The 26,369-nt window shown below is 52.5% G+C and overlaps 1 protein-coding gene across 4 annotated transcripts; it reads left to right on the forward strand.

The window, feature by feature from the left end:
- CSF2RB (colony stimulating factor 2 receptor subunit beta) lies at positions 1-25,238 on the forward strand. 4 transcript variants are annotated; one of them, XM_035271610.3, is made up of 14 exons: positions 1-50; positions 7,923-8,170; positions 9,118-9,241; positions 11,641-11,834; positions 13,993-14,150; positions 14,229-14,397; positions 14,954-15,089; positions 15,221-15,396; positions 17,610-17,749; positions 18,657-18,819; positions 20,148-20,238; positions 20,426-20,483; positions 21,341-21,444; positions 22,156-25,238. In XM_035271610.3, exons 2-14 carry the CDS (start codon positions 8,095-8,097, stop codon positions 23,270-23,272), a joined length of 2,706 nt encoding a protein of 901 aa, XP_035127501.3. In that variant the 5' UTR covers positions 1-50; positions 7,923-8,094; the 3' UTR covers positions 23,273-25,238. The 4 variants fall into 4 exon arrangements, with proteins under 4 accessions (XP_035127501.3, XP_035127511.3, XP_035127510.3 ...); XM_035271620.3 differs by having other exon boundaries at positions 15,239-15,396; XM_035271619.3 differs by having other exon boundaries at positions 11,644-11,834.
- Positions 25,239-26,369: the final 1,131 nt, after the last annotated feature.

Here is a 26,369-nt window from a genome sequence, read left to right on the forward strand (position 1 = left end):
AGTCTGGCTGGAAGCTCCAGAAGAAGGCTGGTCTCTCCCGCCACACAGAGGTACGGCCCGGCGTCCAGGAGCAGGGCTGAGGGGCGGGGTCAGAGCAGGGGGGATTGTGGGGAGTCCAGGATGGAAAAGGACAGGGGGACCCTGGGGGGCGTCCTGTGGACAGCTGTGCCCTGGGGACTTAGGGGAGTTAGGGCTTGGACTCTTAGGATGACCTGAATCCAGACTCCTGGGGCAGCCAGTGGGTGGGGAGACAGCCAGGGGTGCCAAGCTGCTTGGGTGTTGGACAGAAGCTTTGGGGAGGACTCAGTGTCACCAGCGGGATCTGGTTGGTCCTGGCAGGAGGACGCCTAGTGGGGTAGAGAGAGCTCAGGCCTGCGAGTCACGTACCGGTGGCCTGTCTTGGCTTTGTCGCTAAGACGCTGGTGTCTCCACCCTGGGCTTCTATCTCCTCATCTCTGGAATGGGGAGCATGGATAGTCCCCGACCTCTTGGTTTAGAAAGAGAGAGAATGGATGCCTGTGTGTATGCCTGCACGTGCATTTGTTTGTGTGTGCTGGTGTGTGTATCCCTGCGGATACAAGAGAGCAGAGAGATGAGAGGCAGAGGGTGAAACCTGGACCCTTGCTGCGCTGAGGCTGGGTGCTGGTCGTGGTGTGGCTCAAGCTCACATGGAACTTGAGAAAGAGCCCAACCTTTGCCCAGAGACACAGCAGGCACTATCCAGCAATCTCTCTCTCTCTCTGTTTTTTAAGTTATGACACTCTGCCCTGCTTTTTTAGGTTGGGGCCCAGGTGTGTGTGTTCTGTACCCAAGTATGTCAGCTGGGTGGGTGGATATCTGGGGTGTCTGTTTCAGGGCTTGTGCAGGTGTGTGGACTGACCTTGTGAATGAGAGGGCAGGTGTTTTATTGGGACCTTGTTAGACAGGTGCCGGTAACGAGCTGCATATGTGCCATTTGTAGTCTTCAAAGACCCTGCTGTTATATTTTTGTGTAACCAAGTTCTAATTTTTTTCTATCATCCTTCCTGCTTTTTAATCATTTTATAATGAGTAAACATTTCTAAAGCTCTTGGTCACTCTTTTTCTCATTCAGCAGTTTTATTTGTCTTGTTCCAGGATACAGATATACCAACACCACAGGACAGTTCATGAGCCATATAAGGAATGTATTTAATGCTAAACAAGCAACTACACAGAAACCTGCCTTAATGAAAGTAAGAATAATCTAGAATTATGTAGCACAAGAGACAAAGTCCCCAGCAATTTCTTTTCCCTAGTTCTATACCTTACTCTTTCCACCACGTGTATTCTTCCAGGACATGTTCTAAGCATGATATAAGCATATAGTTTTTCTTTTCCTTCCTTCCTTTCTTTCTTTCTTTCTTTCTTTCTTTCTTTCTTTCTTTCTTTCTTTCTTTCTTTCTTTCTTTCTTTCTTTCTTTCCCTCTCTCTCTCTCTCTCTCTCTCTCTCTCTCTCTTTCTTTCTTTCTTTCTTTTTTTTTTTTTTTGACACTGAGTTTCACTCTCGTTGCCCAGGCTGCAATGCAGTGGCATGATCTCAGCTCACTGCAACTTCTGCTTCCCAGATTCAAGCGATTCTCCTGCCTCAGCCTCCCACGTAGCTGGGGTTACAGGTGCCCGCCACCATGCTCGGTTAATTTTTATATTTTTAGTAGAGATGGGGTTTTACCGTGTTGGCCAGACTGGTCTTGAACTCTTGAGCTCAGGTGATCCGCCTGCCTCAGCCTTCCAAATTGTTAAGGCTTGAGCCACTGCACCTGGCTGATAGTTTTTCTTTTTACAGAAATGGGATTATAATATGTGTGTGTGTGTGTGTGTGTGTGTGTGTGTGTATGAATATTTCCAAATGTCTACAATAATACATATAGATTTAACTCGTTACATAATTCTAAGAAATCTCTGGCATTTATTAGGATGGGAACACCACGATTTATCTGATCTCATGTTGACAGACAGCTAGGTTTTTTCTAGTTTTTCCACCTCTATGAAAGTGTTTCTGTAGCCTAAATTACTAAGTGCAGAATTACTGTGCAAGAGGTTGTGCTTTTGAAATTTTAATAGGTATCACCAAATCAGCCTCAAAGTGGCCGAGCTAAGCTGGCACACCCAAGGTAATGCATAAAAGGGCCAATTTGGCCAGGTGTGGTGGCTCATGCCTGTAATTCTAGCACTTTGGGAGGCCGAGCTGGGTGGATTCCCTGAGCTCAGGAGTTCAAGACCCACCTGGGCAACATGGTGAAACTGTCTCTACTAAAATTAGCCAGGCATGGTGGCATGCACCTGTAGTCTCAGCTGCTAGGAAGGCTGAGGCAGGAGACTTGCTTAAACTCAGGAGGGGAAGGTTGCAGTGAGCTGAGATCACGCCACTGCACTCCAACCTGGGCAACAGAGTGAGAACTCCGTCTCAAAAAATATATATATCAGTTTACCAAATCCATTCAATATCTTTTTGGAATTTTCATTTTGATTGTATTGAATTTAGAGATTATTTGAGGGACACTAACCCCTGGAAATAAAGGTAATAGTGAGCGCATCCGGTGCGAGCCTTTGACAGGAGGACACGAACGTCCCCCACTGACTCCGACACTGGCTTCAGTTTCTGGCAGACATTCAGTGATGCCAACATTTCCTTCAAAGTTTCTTCATTTGCCAGGGTTTGTTTGTTCATTTAACCAGAAATGCCTGCCTATTATTAAATATTTCAGAGCATCTGTCAAGATAAACGCATCCTTCCCCTCCCCTTTAATCTGTTCATCTGTTTATTTGAATCTTAAATAGATTTCTTGAGGGCTGACCTTCCATATATGGAGCATCCTCTACTTGGCCATGATGTGTTCTTTTTTTTGTTTGTTTGTAGAAAGTGATTTATTTAAAGAGAGAGAGAAACAGGAGAAGGAGAGAGAAAGAAACAGCTAACTCTCACCCTGAGTGAGAGAATCCAGAAAGATGGAATCCAGGAGAGGAAGGCAGCTTCCACACTGAGTGGAAGGGAATAGAGAGAGATGGAGTTTAGGAGGGGAAGACAGGCTTCCATGTGAAAGTGTGGGAGGGGACTCCAGAGGGGAAATCCAGGAGAGAGAAACACAGCTGTTGTAGTTCAATGTTCTTCACTTATCTATAAGTGTTGCTGGTTTCTTTGCCTCGATATTTCAGCTTTTCTTGGATGTTTTTTCCTGAAATCTAACCTAGAGTATTTCTTTTTCAGAAAAGATCTGAAAAACTTTCTTTGTCCTTACATAGCAAACATTTTTTTGCATCCTTTAAATGTCAAAGAAAACTTGGCATTTTGTGATTCTAGGTTTAAACATATTTTCTGTTGGTATTTTCAAGACCTCGATTTAAAGTTCAGGGTCTCTCACGTGAAATCTTCTTGCCCATCTGACCCTTGTTCCATTCAAAGTATCCTGTTTGTTTTCTCCTGGAAACATTTCTAGGCTTGTCCTCATATTCTTGCAGGATGGAAAATTTACCAGTAAGAACTGGGTATGAGTCTGTTAAAAGGCATCTTGGGAGTGAACCCCGATCTCCATCCCTTGCTTCAAAACTCCATTGTAGTAGCCTCCCTTAAATACAGATTCCTGCTGTCTTTAAAAAATATTCTGAAAAGGAATCTTCTTCTTTATTGAGTGGCCTGTTGTCTGCTTGAAACCCCTGTGACTTTTTCTCCCATTTGTTATTGTATCTGGTTGCCCATGGAAAATTCCCAAGCAACGGTAGCTTAACAACATAGAACTTTCTTTTTCCCAGCATAGAAAAGATGCCCAGAAGAAGCAGTTTCAGGCTAGTGTGGTTGCACCAGAGTGACAGCAGGAATCCAGCTTCCTCTCTTTCTTTGCATCATCCTCACATATGGCTTCCATCCTCAAGGTAACCTCATGGTCCAAAATAGCTGCTGAAGCTCCACCTGTCACCTCCGAGTTGCAGGCTGGAAGAAGGAAAAAAGACAGGGACAAAAATGGACCCCTCTCACCCGAGTCAACTGCCATTAAGCAGCCTTTTCGGGAAGACACACACAATGCTTCTACTCTCGTTTCCTCGAACCACATTTCGTCACTTGACTACAACTAGCAGCAAGAGAGTATAGGAAATAGGACATTTTATTCTGTGTAGCAATAAACTCAGCTAAAACCTTGGCTTCTGCCTCCAGGAAGAAAGGCACAAGGTCTTCCACTGTCTTTCAGACTAGGTAGCTGACGCTGTCTGACACACGTGCTCTTAATTCTCTCCACCGCCTGCTTCCGGATGCTGGAATTCTTGGATGTCTTTCCCAGGCCTTTTCATCTCCTTGACTATTTGCTCTATTTTCAATATCTATCTTTTTCTTTCTTTCTTTCTTTCTTTTTTCCCCCACACCCTTTACACTGACTCCTACTCCTACTGTTACCTGCGGGTAAGTCTGCAGCTTTCCGGGAAACTCCTCTGTTTTCTTGAAGGCAATATCTTTTCCATGTGTGATATTCATTCTATGGTTTGGCCCATTATTGATTGGTTGTTTTTGAGACAGAGTCTTTCTTTGTCACCCAGGCTGGAGTGCAGTGGCTCAATCTCAGCTCACTGCAACCTCCACCTCCCAGGTTCAAGCAAGGCTCCTCCCTCAGCCTCCAGAATAGCTGGGATTCCAGGTACTCGCCACCATGGCCAGCTAAATTTTTTTGTATTTTTAGTAGAGACAGGGTTTCACCATGTTGGCCAGGCTGGTCTCAAACTCCTGACCTCAAGTGATCCACCTGCCTTGGCTTCCCAAACTGCTGGGATTACAGACAAGAGCCACCACACCCGGCCTTTGATTGATTCTTTTTTAAATTATGGCTCTCATATCTTCATATTCCAAGAACTCTGTTCTTTGCATAGAAGCGTCGTCTCCTTTTAAATGGCTATCACTTCTCAAATCTCCCTGAGAATGCTGATTTCGATGTCTTAATGTATTCTTTTATTTTTGCTGTATCTGTGCATGTCTGTAGAAGCGTCTGCTGGGTCAGCACATGTCAGAATAGACGTGCGCTGCTTTGACGTTCGGGAAATGGAGTCACTGTTGGCGTAGCGGTCAGGGACAGAGTCTAGAGGTAACCTGCTATGGGCTTGAATCCCAGCCTGCTCCTTACCAGCCGTGTGATTGTGGACCAATTACATAACGTCCCACCCTTATTTTCTCATCTATAAAGTGGAGATTCTAGTGGTAACCTATACATAGACGTATTCACATCCGTAAAGCCTTTCCGATAATGCCTGGCTCACGGAAAACACTGGAATACTGTCAGCCACCATCATGAATTCTCTCTGCGTATGTGAATATAGCTTGTGTGACAAAATTGATTTGTTTCAACCTTTTACAGTAAAAGACACTAACCTGTCCTCTCCAGAATTCTGGTTGCTGTGCTTTTTTTTTTTTTTTTTTTTTTTGAGACCGAGTTTTGCTCTTGTTACCCAGGCTGGAGTGCAATGGCATGATCTCGGCTCACCGCAACCTCCGCCTCCTGGGTTCAGGCAATTCTCCTGCCTCAGCCTCCTGAGTAGCTGGGATTACAGGCACGCGCCACCGTGCCCAGCTAATTTTTTGTATTTTTAGTAGAGACGGGGTTTCACCATGTTGACCAGGATGGTCTCGATCTCTTGACTTCTTCATCCACCCGCCTTGGCCTCCCAAAGTGCTGGGATTACAGGCTTGAGCCACCGCGCCCGGCCGGTTGCTGTGCTTTTTATGTTCGAATCCTCCCAAGTTTATGTCACAACCTAATCTCCAAAGTGAGACTCTCTGGAGGTAGTCCCTGTGGAACATGATTGACGCCCTATAAAGACCCCAGCGAGCTCCATGGCCCCTTCTGCCATGTGAGAAGACAGTGAGAAACAGGCCCTCGCCAGATATGGAATCTGCTCGCGCCTTGATCTTGAACTTCCCAGCCTCCAGAATGATGAGAAATAAACTCTGTTACTCGTAAGCCACTGGCTCTGTGGAAAGTTGTTACAGTCCCTTAATACACCGGTGCAAATGTTTTCTGTTTGTACTCTGTCCGTTGCTTTCATGCTTCAGTCAGTTTGACAAAATACAGACGATTTCACTTTTATGTCCTGCTGCCTTTGTCTCTGTGATGTCACCTATGCTTTTAAATTTGAAGAATTCAAAGGCATTCACTCCTCTGGTCTGCAGGTTTCATAGAATCTAACTGTTTACGTTTAAATGTGTAATTGACCTGTTGTTTGGGGAATGGGTAAAATGGGGTTTTAGATGGACATTTTTATGTTGTTATTCAATTATTTTAGCATTTTTAAGTGAATATTTCATCACGTCACACTGATTCCTGATTCCTCCTCCATCATATGTTAGTCCATTCTGCAGTCAAGTGGAGTTTGTTTCCAGCCAGTGTGTCCATTGATAGATTGTGTGTGTGTGTGTGTGTGTGTGTGTGTATCTGCATGTGTATACGTCTGTGTGTCTGTCTGTATGCATGTGTAGATATGTTTAGGTATGTATGTATTGTGTCTGTGTTTGCGTGTGTATATATGTGTGAATATGCATCTGTGTGTCTGTATGTGTTGTCCATATGTGTCTGTATCTATGGCTCTGTTTGTGTATTTGCATGTATGTGTGTGTGAATGTGTGTATATGTGTGTATATTGTATGTATCTGTGTGTGTCTCTGTGCCTGTGTCTGTGTATGTGTTTGTGTGTACGTTTGTGTGTGTGTATATATGTATGTGTGTGTATGTTTATGTGTATATCTGTATATATCTTTGTGTGTCTGTGTGTATGTGTTGTACATGTGTGTGTTGTGTGTTTGTGTGTGTGTGTGTATGTATCTGTGTGTCTCTGTGCCTGTGTCTGTGTATGTGTGTGTTTGTGTCTGTGTGTACGTTTGTGTGTGTGTATATGTTTATATGTGTGTGTATGTCTATGTGTATATCTGTATATATCTGTGTCTGTGTGTATGTGTTGTACATGTGTGTGTTGTGTGTGTTTGTGTGTGTGTGTATGTATCTGTGTGTCTCTGTGCCTGTGTCTGTGTATGTGTGTGTTTGTGTCTGTGTGTACGTTTGTGTGTGTATATGTTTATATGTGTGTGTATGTCTATGTGTATATCTGTATATATCTTTGTGTGTCTGTGTGTATGTGTTGTACATGTGTGTGTTGTGTGTGTTTGTGTGTATGTGTGTGTGAATGTTTGTGTATATGTGTGTATATCGTATGTATCTGTGTGTCTCTGTGCCTGTGTCTGTGTATGTGTGTGTTTGTGTCTGTGTGTACATTTGTGTGTGTGTATATGTCTATATGCATGTGTGCATGTTTATGTGTATATCTGTATATATCTTTGTGTGTCTGTGTGTATGTGTTGTACATGTGTGTGTGTGTGTTTCTGTGGGCATCTTGAGGGATGCTTCCAACAATCTCACAGAGGCAAAGCAGCCACAGTCGTCTGTTCTGCTCTCTTGGGTACTTCCCAGACCAGTGAAATGAAAGGCAGGAAACCCCCGGCCTCCGAGGAGAAAAGGGAACTGGCAAGCGGAGGGTGGGGAGATGACGGTAAGTGGAGCAGGGTGGGGAGAGCACAGGCCGTGTGTGTGCACATGTGATCACGTCCAGGGAATGACACTGTGGCATCCCACATCCAGAGACTCCCTGGAGCGACTAGGGACCAGCAGCCCATGGGGAACTTAGTAGGAGTCAAATCCCAGCCCCACTCTCCGCTGCTCTGCTCTCTATCGCATTGTGAGGTGGTAGGTGTCAGTGACCCAGGTGGGGACCCAGTGCCTCAGGCCATGCAGCCCACGCCCATCACCTGCATGTCCCAGGAGACTGAGGGGCCATGCATGAGGGCCACCTTTCTGGGTTGTCTCCACAACATGGGTAGTGTCCCTGGGGCATGTGGAGGGGGAGGGGCAGCTCACTGCTGACATCTCCTCCTGCAGGCCTAGAGGAGGCACAGGCCAGGAGGGAGAGGTCCCAGGAGCCTGTGAAATGGATCTGGCCTGGCTCCCAGCTGGGCAGGAGCACAGGACTCCAGGACACTGAGGACCCCACCCGGCCCATGGCCAGCACCCACCTGTGCTGGCACCTGCTTGTCCAGGGCTGACCAGGGAGATGACACTGGCCCGGGGGCTGCTCTGCATGGCCCTGCTGGCCCTGTGCTGGGGGCACAGCCTGGCAGGGGAAGAAGGTGAGTCCGTGGCTGCAACCCCTTCCCTGTGCCCCTGTCACTGCTGCACCCTCGGGGAGGCCTGTAGCGTATCCCCGGGACCCTGCCCCCCGACCCTCCTCCTGCTCCCCTCCCTCTTTCTCTCCCCTGGCCTTCCCCCCTTCCCACCTCCCGCACATTCCTGCTCATCCTGTCCTGGAAAGTCCAGCTGAGCGTGTCTGGCTTCCCAGCCCACATTTCTCAGCCCGGAACTCCCGGCCTCCAGGCTCCAAGTTGGCTGTTCTGGCCGTCTCCCTGCCCTTCCTTCCCCAGCAGACACTTGCCGAGCCTCAGTGGTTCCCACCTCCAGGGCTTTGCTCCTGCAGGGCCTCAGCCTGGGCTTCTCTCCCTGCTTCAGCCTCAACCCTCCTGTGCCTGAAGGTCATGATGGGATGCTCCCGGGCTCTTGGGGTGAAATGGTCCCTCCTAAGGTCTCCCAGAGACCTGGCTTCTTGACAATGCTGGGACCACAGCCTGCTTAACAAACACCAGGCTCCCGAGGCTGAGGACTAGAGGCAGGGGGAGGGCGCAGGGTAGGACTCTGCCATGCTGCATCCCAGAGCTGAGTGTACGCCCCTCCCAGGCTGCACAGTGGGGCCAGGGGCCAGGGCTGTGCCTGGTGTATGTCTCTGTCCTAGGATGGTGGAGGGGACGGTGCCCAGGAACAGCGCACAGCAGAGGCCCAGAAAGTGTGCTGAGAATTAACGGAATAGCACACTTCTGTCAGGAGAGGAGGGTCCACAGCCAGGAGCCCACCCCGGCAGACCCCCTTCCCAACCTAGAGCGCCTCTGCCTGGCCTCTTGGGGCCTCTGCAGGGACCTGGAAGACCCCCTTCTCAGTGCTGGGCATCCCAGAGCAGCTGTGTGGGGGGTGGTGACGAGGGACCCTGCAGGGGAGAGAGGTGACCCCCTCCTGCTCCTCTTGTCAGAAACTGTCCCGATGCAGACGCTTCGCTGCTACAATGACTACACCAGTCACATCACCTGCAGGTGGGCGGACACGCAGGACGCCCAGCGGCTCGTCAATGTGACCCTCATTCGCCGGGTGAATCAGTGAGTAACGCTGGGTGCAGGGTCCACAGGCAGGGGCTACAGTGTCCCCTGTGCCTGTTGTGGGACAGCGGTGTAGACAATGACAGGTCAGGTCAGCCTTGGGGTGGGAGCAGACAGAGGACAGAGGAACCTGTCCTGCCCCTCCAGGTGCCCGCCCAGGCCAGGTGTTGCCATCTGACATGGGATTTCTGGGAAGCGCCCTTGTATGCCGATGTTGTTGATAAGGATGGTGGTGACAGTGGTGACAATCTTCTCTTATTTCTTCCCAATTTAATGCAGTTGCCCCACATGACCTTACTGCCTCCTCACTGTGAGGTGGGCAGGGCCAGGCCACAATGCCCCAGCTGTGCCACCGCCTGCCTGTCCAGCATTGACCAGAGAGATGGCACTAGCCTGGGAGCTGCCCTGCGAGTTCAGAGATGGGGAAAATGAGGCCCCGGAGGTGAGGCACCAGCCCTGGCCACAGGATGGGCTGGCTGCTGCCCCTCTCACTTGAGCCCTCCTGGGCATGTGCCACATGGGAAGGGGACCAGCATCGCTCTGGGATGTTGGCCAGGGTCTAAATTAGCCTTAAATGAAATAATTAAACAGCTGGAACCAGAGAGGCAGGTGACAACCAATTGGCCCAGCTCTGCCACCCCCGACCCCTCCACCGTCTTCAGTTCCCTCGGGCGCCTACATCGGGCCTTCTCCATTCTACTCAAAGACCATCCTGCCCCTCCCTGTGATCTGCTTCCTGCTGCTGTGACACACCAGCGGACCACGAGAAGCTCCCCACCCACCCCACACTCACATTCACCACCCCCTCTGCCGACCGCTGGAGCCTGGGCCTGGTTCTGAGCTGGGGCTCCTGTCTGAGGCCTGAGCCGGGATCCTGTCTGGTCCTGCTGCTCAGGAACATCAGGGGCCCCAAGTCCCCACTCTGCCCTGTGCCACCCACCATGCCCCACCCCAGGATCCTTCCCAATCACCTTGCAAACCTGCCCTGACCCCCTCACAGATACACACAGGAGTATAGCACCCAGGCATCTCCTGACCCCAAAGCCCTGCAGCCCCCTTTTCTCTGCTTCCCTTGACAGTGGTGGCCCATAAAGACTTGTCCACACTCACCATGCCCAGTGTCTTTCCAGCCATTTCCTCCGGAGCCCATCCCCTAGGAGGCCGTCCCCACCAGGCCACCCAAACTGCCCTGGTCCAAGTCAGCACTGTCCCAGGGAGCATGATCTCATGGTCGGGACTCTGCCCTCATCCTACTTGACCCAAGGGCGGCCCCTGACAAGGAGGACCACCTGGCCTCCTGCACCTGGCCCTGCCCACAGCTCACCCAGCACCCCCAGGGCCCTGCCCATCCTCCTCTTTCTCCTTGTCTGCTGCCTCTTGGTTCTCTTGGCTGCCAAGGATGAGACACCCCAGAGCAGGTCCATGGACCTCCTCTCTGCCACATCCACCCTACAGAGACCCCCTGAGGCCACAGGGGCATCTCTCAAAGGTGACCTTGAGCCCGTACCTCCCCTAAGCTCCAGCCCTCCAGGTGCACTGGCCTCTCCACCGTCACTTAGGCAACAGGCAACACCAGCTCCAAACATCCTCAGCCAAAGTCCCGCCCTCACCCAAGGCTCTTGTGCCACCATTCCTTCCTGACTGCAGCATCTGATCCACCAGCAAACACCACCAACCTTATCTCAAACAGAACTTGAACCTCACCCATGCTGGCCCCACTGCCCTGGTGCACACCACTTCCTGTCATCTGGATATTCCAGAAGCCTCCTAACTGGGCTCCCTGCTTCCCACATGGCCACACTCCCACCTTGATCTATTCACAGCCAATGACCCTCAGGAATTTCTTCAAAGCATACATCAACATCTACAACGTCTTGCCCATAACTGTTTCCCACTCACTCACAGTGAGATACAATCCTGTCCCCTCGACCTCCCTGTCCCATGCTCTACTCCTCACACACTGGTTTCAGGCCAAGCCATGCAACACATAAACTCTGCTTGCCCCAGGGCCTTAGCACGTGCTGTTCTAGTTCCTGAAATCCTCACGATTTGCATAGTCCCTCCCTCATCGCCTTAGCATTTTGCCCACAGGTCACCTCCTGAGAGAGGCCTGCTTGTCCCATATTTCAAATTGCATCCTTATCCCAGCCCTTCCTCCTGCCTCACCTGCTTCTTGCTTTTTTATCCACATGAAGTTCTCTCTACTGCACATGCTAAACACTTTGTTCCATGCGGGTCCCCTTCTCCAGGGATGGCAGCTCCATGGGCGGGATTTGTATGTGTTCTGTCTCTGCCTGGCTCCTGATTCTGGACAGAGCCAGGCACGTGGGGAGCACTAACGAATCTTTGATGAGTGAGCAATCTCCATGTACCCTGGGCTAAGCCGTGTCCTCTCCCAGCAGGGACCCTCCGGAGCCAGTGTCCTGCGACCTCAGCGATGACATGCCCTGGTCAGCCTGCCTGCATCCCCACTGTGTGCCCAGGATATGTGTCATTCCCTACCGGAGTTTTGTCAGCTCTGACACTGACCGCTTCTCATTCGAACCAGACAGGCCTCTGGGCACCCGGCTCACCGTCGCTCTGACCCAGCATGGTGAGTGGCTGGGGGCCCTGCCCTGGGCTTGGTTTCCTGTGTGGATGGGGGGTATCAGGGTTGGCCAGGGTAGTCTTGAAGGTAGGAGACTATGGCTTGGGGTTGGGTGAGGGTCTCTTGAGGGATGAAGGTATGGTCTGCTTACAGGGAGGCATCAGAACAGGGACTGTGTGAGGGGCTCCTGGCAAAGGCAGCTCCCCTGCCCCTGGCTACTCCCACCTCCCACCAAGCCATGGGCTTCCAGCTCTGCAGGCTGCCCTTAAAGAAAACCCCTCTAGCCACGCAGTTAGAAACTACCTGGTTCAAAACTCTTTCAGCTTAGTTGTTTCATCTCATTTCTACAGCAACCCATTTCCTGGATGTGGCCCTTGAGGCCCAGGAGGTCAGATGCCTCCTCTGAAGTCCACACTGAGCAGTAATGACAGAGATGGGTCAGCCTTGCAGGGGGCGCCCTGCCCTGTAGACAGGGAGCTCATGTCCTTACTGCCCTAGAGGAGGGGCCCCAGGGTGGGCTCACAGCCTACAGTGCCCGTGAAGCTGTCCATTGTCTAGGAAGGGGTGGATGATGATTTTACGTCTTGGGGTTTTATTTGACTCTGTATTAGAAAGGAAAAGAATGTGCACTTCAAAGTCCTGGATTCAAGGAATCGGTTGCTTAGAATGAAGCTACACGTGGAAGGGGAGGTGTTTTATGAAAGTTTTCGTTGATGTGGCAAAAGCCCACCCCAGTGGCAGGCTGGTGGGAGGCCCTGCAGGCTGTCACTAGAGACACACGCAGAGCCACAGCAGGCTTGGTGCTGTTACTGGTGTCTGCGGCTGCTGCTGAAGTGAACGGAGGAGGTGACTAGTCCAGGGCCTCTCTGCTGCTGCTGGCAGAACTGAGATCCGGCCCAGGACAGTCCGAGTCCCCAGTCCTAACCACTGGGCCACTTGGTTCTCTTGGCAAGGGTCACACTGGAGGAGCTCTGGCCAAGGCTTCCTGCCCCTTTCTGCCACAGCATCATAAAGCTGCTTCCAGAGCAGGGCATGGGTTGGACCATCAGGAATCCATCTATAGCAATATTTCCACACATGGGTTTGATGAATATGAGAGTCCCTTCCTTCCCAAGTAGAGCTCAGAGAGCCCAGGCTGGAGGGAGGGGAAGCATTGGATATTGTCCCCCGTGAGAACTCATTGATGGCAACAGGTGGGTGCCTCATGCAGGGGGCAAAGAGCAAGGCCCCCAGGAGATCAGGACAGGCTTCCCAGAGGGAGGAACTTTGCACCTCAGATCTGAAGGGTAGACAGGAGGGGAGGTGGGAAGAGTCTCCCTGACAGGGTAAGAGCTATGCAGAGGCTGGGGGATCGGGAGGGCATGGGTGGCTGGGGAACCTGCCCACCACTGTGTCCAGGGAGCATTCGCTTCAAGGGTTAGACAGCAGTGGGGAGAAGCAGGAGACACAGGCAGGGGCTGGCCCTGGAGAGAGGGGAGAGGGGAGACGGCATGTGTCCTCTAGGCATGGAGAGCACTGAGGGAGTGACATGATCGGATGTGGGGGTTCGAATGCTGGGGACAGGGACTTACAGGGTAGATTGGAGGAGCAGGAGTTAGGGAAGATGTTGAAGCCCAGAATGTGACCTAAACACTCATCCTTAGAAATGACGAGGCCACACTGGCCAGGGGACGGGAACGTGGGGGCATGGGAATCCTACTTACCATATACACATGGTTCATTCTTTCAACCTTCTTTCCTTGAGCATCTCCATATACCAACAAAGCGGTCAACACACTGCTCAGCAACCCTGACCTTGGAGATGGCAGCCTGGAAATCAGGAAGGCTTCTGGGGCGACGCAGTGGGAGGCATGGCTTTCCACGGCTTTCCACGGCTTTCCACGGCTTTCCACCGCTTTCCACGGCTTTCCACCGCTTTCCACGGCTTTCCACGGCTTTCCACGGCTTTCCACGGCTTTCCAAGGCTTTCCATGGCTTTCACATTTAAACCCTACAGTTTTGCAACTGAAGGGCTGAGGCCCGCAGAGGAGATGGGTCTTGCTCAAGGTCCCTCACCTGATGGGGCAGGGGTGGCCTGGAACCCCCTGTGTCCACACAAAAGGCCATGCAGGCCCTGACTGCCCCAGCGATCCAGCCTTAGGTGCCATTCACTTCTTCCCTCTAGTCCAGCCTCCTGCGCCCAAGGACCTGCAGATCAGCACCCACCAGGACCACTTCCTGCTGACCTGGAGTGTGGCCCTGGGGGTTCCCCAGAGCCAGTGGCTGTCCCAGGGGGACCTGGAGTTTGAGGTGGTCTATAAGCGGCTCCAGGACTCTTGGGAGGTAGGAACCACAGCCAGCGCTGCCCCAGCCCAAAGGGAAGGGATAGCACCCTCCTCCAGCTTCCACTGTCTCCAACAGGATGCAGCCAGCCTCCTCTCCAATGCGTCCCAGGCCACCCTGGGGCCGGAGCACCTCATGCCCAGCAGCACCTACGTGGCCCGAGTGCGGACCCGCCTGGCTTCAGGTTCTCGGCTCTCAGGACGTCCCAGCAAGTGGAGCCAAGAGTTTTACTGGAACTCCCAGCCAGGTAATGGAGCCAGAGCCCAGGAAGTGCCCCATGGTGGAAGGGTGGGCTCGTCAGGAGCTCCTGGCACAGCACGGGTCCTGAGCTCCACATGGGGGCTTCCCAGATCTCCTGCTGCTGCTTTTCCAGTAGCGTCCCTGGGCCGTCCCACCTCTACTGTGACCGCTGCCTGGTAGGACTCTGCATCTGTTCACTTTGGGCTTCCAGTTTTCTGCACGCCCTTTGCCAATGGCAATTGCAATAATAACAGCAGCGCTATTAGCAGCTGTGTGTTAACGGAGGCTACAGGATGTGCAGGGCTTACCCAGGTTATTCTGCTCAATCCCCAAACACTGAAACTTAGATGCTATTTCCATTCTCCCGGGAGGGTGCGCAGTGCACAGATCTCTCTCTCTCAGAGCCGTTGGGCACACAGCTGGCAGGTTCAGGCTGAAGTTTCGGCCCTGGTCTTTTGGCCCCAGAGCCCGTGACCTCTGGGTGATGAATCACATGGTGGGCACCCACTGAGAGCTGTGGGAGGGTGGAGAGGGGAGTGCATGAGGACCTGTCTCCCTCCCAGGGGACGAGGCCCAGCCCCAGAACCTGCAGTGCTTCTTCGACGGGGCTGCCGTGCTCAGCTGCTCCTGGGAGGTGAGGTGGGAGGTGGTCAGCTCCGTCTCATTTGGCCTCTTCTACAAGCCCAGCCCAGATGCAGGGTGAGCATCTCTTTTCTCTGTCCCTCTCCTCCTCTTGGCCTTGCTCTCTCCAGGTTTCCTCCTGTCCCTGGGGCCCCAGCCTACCCCAAACTCTCCTCCCTCCTTTGGGCCCTCCCTCCCCCTTCCCTCAGCTCTGCCATGCTCCTCAGGGAGAAAGAGTGCTCCCCAGTGCTGAGGGAGGAGTTCAGCAGCCTCCACATCAGACACCACTGTGGGATTCCTGTGCCCGACCCCAGCACCCACGGCCAGTACATCGTCTCCGTTCAGCCAAGGAAGGCAGAGAAATACATAAAGAGCTCAGAGCACAGTGAGTTTACTCCCAGCCCTCTGTGGGGATGGTCTGGGACCAGCACACCCTCATTGTGTAACCCGAGTCAGCTCAGGGCTCCTCCTGGCCCAGTCTTCGTGTTTGTCACTTTCGAAGAGATGCAGTCCAGGGACCACAAGTGAACAGAGAAGCAATGAAACGACAATGCAGAGGCTGACAGCAGGAGCAGGCCTTTGAAACCTCGGGCCTCTTGTCCATTTTCCTGCTTCCCTCTCCTACCCTGCAGCTCCCCAAAGCTCCATTGCTGGCCGCTCCCCCTCCCCGGGTCCTGCCACCAAAACCTGCCCTTTCATTCCGCATCGGATTTTCCTGATTTCTGAAGGTCCCCCCCGACTGATGCTGTATCTTCAATGTAATTGATCTAGGATGTACTTTTCAACTGGGGGCTGTGGTGTATAGCAGACAGCGTTGAGCCTTCCAGGTTAATGTCCCTCATTTCTGTGACATAACGAGGACCCCAGTGCAATGGAACCTCCCGCGTTGCTTCCTGATGACCGGGTTCTTTCGTGCAGGCTTCATGTGAAGCGCAGAGGCCAATTTGTCTTAATTACCTGGGTTTGAATTTATTATTAGCTCTCTTGGGATCCTCACTGGAAAAAGGAATTCTGATTGTTCAAATGCACAAATATATTAAGGGTCTCATATGATGCCTGGCACCTAAGTGACCTCGACAAATTACGGGCATTCGTATTATGTTTATACTGTGAAGGCATCTAGGTTATAAGCATTCTTTTTCTTTTGGGTAGACTGAAGCTCAGAGAGGTTGAGTGACTTACTTAAAGTTGCACAGCTATGAGTAGGCAGATCAAGATTAGAGTTCAGAACTTCCGACTCCATGCCCAATTTCTGCTTTCTTAACCCTTCACCTCTTTCAATGGGTCTGCCAGCCAGGGGGGAGGCGCGAAGGGCTTCCCCTTTCTCATTGGCCGCTTTCTAGTGGGTCTCATCTAGATGTTGTTGAAGGCCTGCTGTATCGGGGACTTTCTGGTGGTGAGAACGCGTGCGATCCGGTCCTAGCCTTTAGCCAAATCCCTACACCTCTGGGAGTGTCAAACAACAGAGTCCATCACACTGGGGGTGGGGGTGTGTGGCAATCTTTGTCTTTGCCACTGCTTAGCTGCCTTTCCTTAGGGCAAGTTACTTAATGGTTCTGTGACTCAGTTTCCCTGTCTGTGAAATGTGAAGGTTTTTTTTTTTTGTTTTGAGACGGAGTTTCGCTCTTGTTACCCAGGCTGGAGTGCAATGGCACGATCTCGGCTCACCGCAACCTCCGCCTCCTGGGTTCAGGCAATTCTCCTGCCTCAGCCTCCTGAGTAGCTGGGATTACAGGCACGCGCCACCATGCCCAGCTAATTTTTTGTATTTTTAGTAGAGACGGGGTTTCACCAAGTTGACCAGGATGGTCTCGATCTCTTGACCTCGTGATCCACCCGCCTCGGCCTCCCAAAGTGCTGGGATTACAGGCTTGAGCCACCGTGCCCGGCCTGAAATGTGAAGATTAATAGTACCTGCCATATAGGGTTGTTAGAATTGAGCATCATAATTCTTGTCAAATAAGCACGTGTAACAGCGCCTAAAACATAATCAGGCTGGGCGCGGTGGCTCACACCTGTAATCCCAGCACTTTGGGAGTCCAAGGCGGGTGATCACATGAGGTCAGGCGTTCAAGACCAGTCAGCCAACACGGCAAAACCCCGTCTCTACTGAAAACACAAAAATTAGCTGGGTGTGGGTGTCAGGAGCCTGTAATCCCAGCTACTCAGGAGGCCGAGGCTGCAGAATCTCGAACCCACGAGGCAGAGGTTGCAGTGAATTGAGATCGCACCACTGCACTCCAGCCTGGGTGACAGAGCGAGATTCCATCTCAAAAAAAAAAAAAAAAAAAAAAGAAGTCAGTTGTCTAGAGTAGAACCACCTAATAGTGGTTTTATTTTTTACTGCGAAAAAAGTAGGAATAATGAAAGCATTGAGCCACGTCACTACAGAACAAGTGAGTCTCAGCATCTCCCAAGAGAAGACCACTCAGGTCAAAACATGGTTAAGTGAAGTGGGGATGAAAAAGATCCAACCATGGGCAGAACCGGGGTCTTGTGCCAGTGGAGACAGCCCCACTGTCTAGCATGAGACATAGGGAATGTTCCATTGGCGGGGGGAGGGGGTGATGATGCTCCTGACAGTTTCCCTCCCTCCAGTCCAGATGGCCCCTCCATCCCTCACCGTGAGCAAGAATGGAGACAGCTACAGCCTGCACTGGAAAGCAATGAAAATGCAATACGAGCACATAGACCACACATTCGAGATCCAGTACAGGAAAAACTCGACCACGTGGGAGGTGAGGGCCTTTACCCAGGGAGGGGAGAAACGCTGGGTGGGCAGGATAGGGGGAAGTAAACAAGAGGGTTCCATCTGCAAGGCACTGGGCCTTTGGCAGGTGACCAGTGAGAGGGAGCCATTGGGACATGGTGATCACTGGGCTGTGTGGTCAGCAGGTCATTGTCCCATCTCTTGGTGAAGTAGCCGAGGTTCGGGAAAGTGGCATGGCTTGGCCAAAATGAACAGCTGAACCTGAGTTCCCAGGGAACAGGGGACCCTCTGGGCAGGGAGGGGTTGAAAGGCCACTGGGAAGAAGGTTTTCAAAAGTCATGAAATCCTGGGGGTATTTCTTCAGAGGAGTCTCATCTAGACACACACTGAGGCTCAGACAGAGCTGCTTCTGAGTTGGCAGCAGGGGTTGGGGGGCCAGGCCAGGGCTCAGTCCCCTGCCTCCACAGAGGCCAGAGAAGAAACCACAGAACCAACCCCAGACCTTCAGGCTAGAAATGGAGCGACTGAGGCCAGGAGGGCGGTGGGCCAGTGGTGGGGCTGGGAGTGGGCTCTGGGCTCCTGAATCCCCATCTCGGGTTCCAGAGTCCAGTCGGCCTGCACTGCATTCCTGGGAAGGCCACAGTGTGGGTGCAGGCTGCCCCAGAAGGGCTGGGAGCTGAGGAGGCTTAAAATAGGGTGGGGAGGTGGCTTCAGGGCTCTGGGTCTCAGTGCTGTCAATGTCGGGGGCTGCAGAGTCCCTAGTCCCATCCACAGTGCTGTCCCTGGGTGGCCCTTGGGGAGGTTCCGTGGTGGTGAGAGAGAAGCCACAGCAGGCCTGGGCGTGGCAGGAGCCAGGAACCAGTAAAATTGGGGGTCCAGGTGAGAGGGATTTGCAGCCATGAGGGCCAGGTCTCACCCTCAGCACCAACCCACAGGACAGCAAGACCGAGACCCTCCCGAACGCCCACAGCATGACCCTGCCAGCCCTGGAGCCCTCCACCACGTACCGGGCCAGGGTGAGGGTCAAGACCTCCCGCAGCGGCTACAAGGGGATCTGGAGCCAGTGGAGTGAGGAGCGCTCCTGGGAAACTGAGTGGGGTAGGTGCAAGCTGGAGTCCACAGCTCCTGGGTGGGACCAGCTCATAGTTTCTCACTACCAGAAAATCCCCGGTGTAGCAGCTGTCGCAGGCCTGCCACGACTTGTAGGTGAGCGCTCTTCCCAATCAGATGGTGGCTAAAGAGGTAGGGAAGGCCTTTGCAGACCTCGCTGGCAGACCTGCACGATGAAAGAGGCAAAGGGAAAAGAAAGCAGAAACTGGGCCTGAAGTCAGACGTTTCCACCCACTCTTCACGAGACAGCGCAGCCAGGCAGAGGATGCAGACTATGTGGGTACAGAGATGCGGGGCTCCAGACCCCACCCCACTCAGCCCCCTTCCCTCCCTTGGGTCACTAGTCATTGGAAAGTGACACCTGGTGTGTAATACTGCAAGTGAGGACTTGAGGGAGCAGAGGAGAACAGATCTCACTATCACTCCACCTGTAAACTGGGTCTCAGGACTTTGTTAATATGGCCTTTGGTTTATTAGCTTTGGGGGCTACCAAGCTTTTGTGATTGCTCATGCCGATTTCCTGTTACCATGGAAGCAAGAGAATCTACAGCCGCAGGTGGGGTCTTTGGATTGGAAGGTTTTGCTGTGATTCCTTCATCTCCTCACCTCCCTGCAGTTGCTGCATGCACTTACCCCTCACCTTTCACCACAGTGGCCACCAGGGAACTCCTGTAGAACAACACAAGGCCACAGGATGGTTTCAGAGAGAGTGAGGATATAGGAGATACTGGGAGCAGCCCGAGTCCACAGCCAGACTTGGTAGCTGCAGGGGCCCAGGGAGAGGGCCCTAACCAAGCAGAAAGGAGGCTTGACCAATGGGCCCAAGGAAGGAGGAACAGGAGAGTCCTGGAGGAACCTGGCCTTCGAGAGGCTCAGGGCTGGGCAGCAAGAGGTACTGGGGCCTCTAGATGGGCCTTTGCACCTACTGGTGCCTCTGCCAGCATGCCTTTCCCCATCTCCACTTCTCTAGTCCTTCCTGATAACGAGGCCCAGCTACTATGCCACCTCCTTCACAAAGTCCCCTTTGATTGCCATGAACTATGGTTCTTGCCCTCCCCATAGCACCTCCTGTGACTGGAAAGGATCTGACCTTCCTGTGTGCTCCCAGCTCTTTGAACACTGTGGGGCTGCAGACCAGTGCCCTTCTCAGCATGGATCTGGCCTCTCTCCCCTAGTCCCCTGAGGCAGCAAGTTCCAGAGCCCTAGGCCTGCACAGAGCAGGGTCTTGGGGGATACTGTGCCAGCCCCCCTCCCTGCCCCGAGGTCCATTCCCCTCCCCGATGCTGATGCTGCTCTTCCTCCCTGGCTGCTGGAAGCGCTGCCTGTATGGGTGCTGCCGCTCATCGTGGTGCTCCTCACCCTCGCTGTGCTCGTGGCCCTCCGCTTCTGTGGCATCTATGGGTACAGGTGAGGGGACTCTGTGGGGCTGGAGTGGTAACCGAGACCCCAGAGGGCATCAGGGAATCCCACCCAGCTCCCTCCAAGCCCTACTCTGCCACCTACTTCCTGGGCCTCAATTTCCCCTCTGGGCATGAGCACGGGAGCAGCTGGTTCTGAGGTCTCTGATGACTGTCACCTCCCTGGTGTCTTCCAGGCTGAGCAGAAAGTGGGAGGAGAGGATCCCCAACCCCAGCAAGAGCCACCTGTTCCAGGTAGGAACTGGCTTCGAGGGGTGGGGTAGGAGGCTTCTCTGTTCTGCCTCTCCTGTCTCTGTCCCCACCTCCTCCATCCTTCCTGTGGGTTTTGGGTGGTCGGGAGGTAAGTGGACTGGAGAGGGGCTTTGGGAGCTCTGGGAGTGGGGTCAGCACTCGGAAATTCCTTCCCAGGGTTCCCTGGGCACCTGGAGTGCCCACGCCTGGCCCTGCCTGCCAGAGATCTGCATGAACCCCCATGAAGAGAACTGAGTGTAGGGACGCACAGGACAGGGTGGGCTCACAGAGGGGGTTCCTGCTACCAGGACAGATGGGGTGTCAGTAGGCAGAAGGGCTCCCCAAGGACAGATCACCTGGGCTGAGCTTTGAGGGTGCCAGTGGTGCCAGGTAGCAAAGGTTGCTCAGCCTCAGGGCATCTCGAGGGTGGACACAGAAACCCTTCAGGAAGGGAGCTGAGGAGGTGGGACAGAGATGGCTGAGATGACCATGGGGAGAACACCAGCATGTGGGTGGTGGGAGCCTTTGGTCAGGCAGCCAGGGCCAGGTTTGCTTGTGGAAGGCTCTCTTGGCTAGTATGGAGGAGAAATGGGGGTGAGCGTGGAGAAAGCAACACCCCAGGTTAGAAAAATCACAGGAACAGTGCCCTGTCCTCAGGTATCAGGGACCGCGGGGAAGTCCTAGTCCCTCTCTGGGCCTCACTTTGCCGATGTCAAAAGGCCATGGCCAGTCCTGAAGAAGTGGGGAATCTTCTCTTGTCTGGGGGCTCCTTGGATCCCCCTGCACCCCCATCACCTTCTGCCTTGCCCCACCTCCAGGCCTCCTGATGCCCACTGGCTGGAATGTCTCTGTTCTTGCAGAACGGGATTGCAGAGCGGTGGCCTCCAGGCAGCATGACGGCCTTCGCCAGCAGGAGACCCCCAGAGCAGGGGCCGTGGGACAGCCACTTCTATGAGCTGGAGGGGTGAGTGTCTGGGCTCGAGGATCGCTCCTGACCTGTGGGGAGCGAATAAGGGGCTGATGCGATGGTGCCAATCAGGGACTCAAGTGAGGTTCCCTGTGGCTCACTGTGAAGAGATCCAAGGAGGCTGTTTTGCATTAAAGCAGGAGGCACCTGGGGTGGATGTGAGGAAGAACTTCCTCTCCCCAGGCTAGGGAGGCCCAGACAAGGGAATTGACCAGAGGTGGAAGAGGGGAGCAGATGGCATTCCCCTGCTCTGCTGCCTTAGGAGGCATCACACTGCAGAGGCCTCGGGGTAGCAGGGGCTGCAAACTCCCGGGTCCTTAGCACCTGAGCTGGCAGCTCACTGAGGGGTGTGGCACCGTTGGTAGAATGATGGAATGGTTGCCTAGTGCACAGGCTGGGCATGAATCTGGTACTGAAGGAGGATGGACTTTAAGGTCAAAAAGGAGAGAACTTCAGCCTTGCAGAGGAAGATCTTGAGCTCAGCAAGGAGGACGGAGGTCCTGAGCCACAGAGAGACTGAACCTATGTCCCGTGTCCTTCTCTGGGGTCCCTGAGCCCTCAACCCTGCCCTGCTCAGGTTCTCACTGCAAGCTCTGGGGGACATCAGGGCTTCTAGAGAACTAGGCCTACCCCGCCAAGACCCTTGCACCTGAGCGAAATCATCTGCCCAGGGCGGTCCCAATTCTTCTGCCCATATTCTCCCCACAGGGTGTTCCTTGTAGGATTCAAGGACAGTGAGGTATCACCTCTCACCACAGAGGACCCCAAGCATGTCTGTGATCCACCATCTGGGCCTGACACGACTCCAGCTGCCTCAGACCTGCCCAAAGAGCAGCCCCCCAGCCCCCGGCCAGGCCCACCTGCCCTCTCCCACACGCCCGAGAACCAGGCTTCCAGCTTCGACTTCAACGGCCCCTACCTGGGGTCGCCCCAAAGTCATTCCCTGCCTGACAGCCTATGCCAGCTGGAGCCCCCACAGGCAGGTGGGAGCCAGAAGCCCCTGCCTCCAGGATCCCTGGAATATCTGTGTCTCCCTGCTGGGGGGCAGGTACAGCTGGTCCCGCTGGCCCAGTCGACGAGGCAGGGCCAGGCCGTGGACATGGAGAGGAGGCCGAGCCAGGGGGCTGCGGGGAGCCCCTCCCTGGAGGCCAGGGGAGGCCCTGCCCCTCCTGCTTTTACCACAAGGGTGGGAAAACAGGACCCAGAGGACAGCCCTGTGGCTCTGCCCACGAGCTCTAAGGACCCTGAGGACCCTGGAGAGGCCTCTGGTTACGTCTCCTCTGCAGATCTGGTATTCCCCCCACAGTCAGGGGCCTCACCTGTCTCCCTGGTTCCCTCTCTGGGCCTCCCTGCAGACCAGACCCCCAGCTTCTGTCCTGAGCTGGCCGGTGGACACCCTGGAGCCCCAGGCCCTGTGAAGTCAGGGTTTGAGGGCTATGTGGAGCTCCCTCCAACTGAGGCCCAGTCCCCCAGGTCCCCACTGAACAATCTTGTCACCCCTGAGGCCAGCAGCCCTGTCCTGAACCCAGGGGCAGATGTATCCCCAACATCCCCACACTCCGAGGGCCTCCTTGTCCTGCAGCAGGTGGGCGAGTATTGCTTCCTCCCTGGCCTGGGGGCTGGCCCTGTCTCACCCCGGAGTAAGCCCACTTCCCCGGGATCCTGTCCCGAGATCAGGGACTCGGACCGGGCTTTGCAAGTCAAGAAGCCCCCGGACCAGGCCATGCCCCAGGTGCCTGTCATTCAGCTCTTCAAAGCCCTGAAGCAGCAGGACTACCTGTCGCTGCCCCCTTGGGAGGTCAGCAGGCCTGGGGAGGTGTGCTGAGACCCTCAGACCTTGACAGGCGAGGGGACCGAGAGGGCTTGCCTTCCCTCTCGTCCGGCCTTCCTCAGTCATTTCTGCAAGGTCAAGGGGCGGCCTCCTGTTGAGGTAGCTGGAGGCGTGGGAAAGGAGTCAGCTTTGCTCCGGCCCCCTTGACCTTCAGCAAATCACTTCTCTTCCTGCGCGCATGCGCGCGCGCACATATACACGCCCACATTTTTTCCTTGACATATTCCATCTCCCCTTCATTTTCTTTTTTATCAAGTTTCCTTGCATTTGCCATTTTTCTTCCTCCTGCCACTGATCTATTATGATAGTGAGGTTGAGGTCTGAGCTGAGCCTTGTCAGACTGAGACGCATCTGGTTGTGTTTAGGACTTGTGTGGGCTGCCTGTCCCCGGCAGGCACTGATGCACATGACATGAGTCTCAGATACGTGCAAAGGCGGGAGGTGCCAGGTGGGCACTGTGGGGGTTAGGGCTTGGAAGAGTGGCACAGGTCTGGGCACGCTCAGGGGCCTCAGGGAGTTCAGACTAGCCTCGATTGTCACTCCGATAAATGGGCATGAGAGGCTGTTTGGGAGCTTCTGGGGAGCCCTGCTGGTTGTCTCAGTGATGTCTGTGGGGCCTCCAGTCTCCTGAGACCCCATGTCATGTAGAGAAGTTAAGATCCAAGTGATGGGCAGGCTTGTGAGACCTGGAGAACATCGGGAGGGGAGTCCAGAACCCACATCTACTGCAGAAAAGTGCGGGAAAACTGCTAAACAAAGCAAAATTCTCCCAAAGGCATATACACTTTCAGGCTTTTAGTCCAAGTGGCCACTCTTTCAGACAGACCCTGTAACCCTCACTTCCACGGGCCACAGATGAGGGGCTGCTGGTCTATGCCTGGGCCTGCATCAATGATTATGGTTCTTTTAAATCTTTCCCTTTCGGATACATGAAGAATAGTGGCATTAAATTGCTTCAATTTGCATTATTTTAGTTATCCTGTTTGCACATATCTTTATAGGCATCTTAGGCATTGGTTAGTATTTTTTTTTTTTTTTTTTTTTTTTGCCAATCAGTTTGAGCTTATGAGGTTGCTCAGGTTAGCCTTGAACTCATGACCTCGCCTTCACAAGCACCACGACCTCCGGCGGGAGCCACTTTGGCCCCCGGCATTGGTTAGTATTTTTAACTGGGCTAAGTCCATTAACAGTCTTTGTTCTGTTGGGCGCTATCCTTTCTCATTAAGTTTTCTCAGCTATTTACATATGGCCAGATGGTGGAGTCTTTTTCCCCCAAATCTGTGGGTTTGTCTTACAATGTTGTATGTGAGCCTTTTTGGTGTACAAATGTGAATGCTTCTGTGATGTCAAAGAGCTCCCTAGTAAACCCCTTCTTCACTTTTACTGCCAAATTTAGAAAGGTCTTCCCACTGCAAAGCAGCGTTTGTCTTAATTGATATATATTTTTCTAGTTCTTTTTGTGTTTCAAACTTATCATGTAAAATTTTAATTATTTTTGAATGGATGGATGTTAGAGATGCCTTCGGTATTTGTTGAAATTATTTTTCTATGTATCTAAAGTGTCACTTTTGTGATATAGGAAATCTTTGTATATACACTGTATCAATTCCTAGGCTTCCTATTTTGTTACCTTGTTCTCTCTATGGCATCCACCGTTTTGATTGTTGTAGCTTTATGATATGTTTTAATAAGTGGTAAAGCAACTGTTCCTGTTATTTTTGCTCTTAAATTCCTGTTCATTACAGCAATGTTGGTGGTCAAAGAAAATGATAAACAACTTAAATGTTCAATAATGCTGAAGTTCATAACATTTTACTACATTGTAAAGTAGAATCCTCTGTTCATAATGAACATAATGAATGTATTAGAAAGAAGTCTGAGATATTAATTCCAAAATATCCAGACATTGTTAAAGGGGAAAAGATTGCAATAAAATGTTTGTAATATAAACAAAGCAAAACCCTGAATTTGTGTGTGCATATATTATAAGTGATACAGCTCTGATGACTGGAGGAACACCAGGGTCCTTAGTCTTGCGCCGATAAAACGACATGGAAACACATGGAGTGGTTTTAAAGAGCAGAGTTTAACAGGCAAGAAAGAAGGAAGAAGCTCCTCTGTACAGAGACAGAGGGAGGGGGAACTCCAAAGTTGAGAGAAGAAACCCTGAGTGCCTTGGAAATCAGCCAGTTATATAAGGAGGCTGGAGGAGCCAGTATCTTATTTGCATAGGGCTCAGGGTACTGGTTTGACCAGGCATGTCATTCATGTAACTCCTGAAAAAACTGGCCCTTTCACCCTAGTTTTTTTAATATGCAAATGTACGGCGCCTTGATGTTCTACACACGTGGGGCTATGTGGGGGCGGCCATGTTGCCAGGCACATAAGGGAGCAAGGAAAAGATGGTGGGAATCCCCACTTTGAGTGGACCCAGTTTCTAATGGCCCCCATTTGCATATCAAAGGTTGTGGGTCTGACTCCAAGAGCTGGGGCTTTCCTGCTAGACAAGAAACATTTTTTGGAGCTGCTTTAAAAGGAACAAAAACTTCCCAAGGACCCTTTTCCTATCTGCCTAAAATAATTTTTAATAACTTTTATAACACGAGAAAATGAATTCTGTTAAACAGAAAGGCCCTTGGTCCTTGGGGCGCTACAGTGGGTACATGATGGCCTGTGGAACACCATGCAATGGAGGGAGACGCAGGGTGCTCTTGGGAAAGTCCAGGAGGGATGAGGAAAGACTGTGGAAAGCCTGGGCCTGTGCCCTCTTCACCTGGCATGGATCTCCTCTGCTACTCTCACTCATCCCTGCAGTGCTGCTGTAGATTCTGTGTGATTGTATTGGGTGTTACTGGCTTGATGTCCAACTAGGTTGCATTAAACTCTTTAAGTGATTCTGGCATCTAAGCTTTGTGGATCCAGCCAGCACAGATGGAGCCTTCCTCCTCCCAGGTCTTGAGGATGCACAGACACCCTCTGGGCCACCTCACTCAACACCAAACCCTCCACAGTCCTTCCTCACCTGCCCCAAGCTATTACTGCCCATCTCTTCTTCTCTGCAAGAGCCTGAGACATTTCTTAGTTTCTTGCT

Source organism: Callithrix jacchus, chromosome 1, assembly GCF_049354715.1.
Source record: "Callithrix jacchus isolate 240 chromosome 1, calJac240_pri, whole genome shotgun sequence".
Taxonomy (NCBI): Eukaryota; Metazoa; Chordata; class Mammalia; order Primates; family Cebidae; genus Callithrix; species Callithrix jacchus.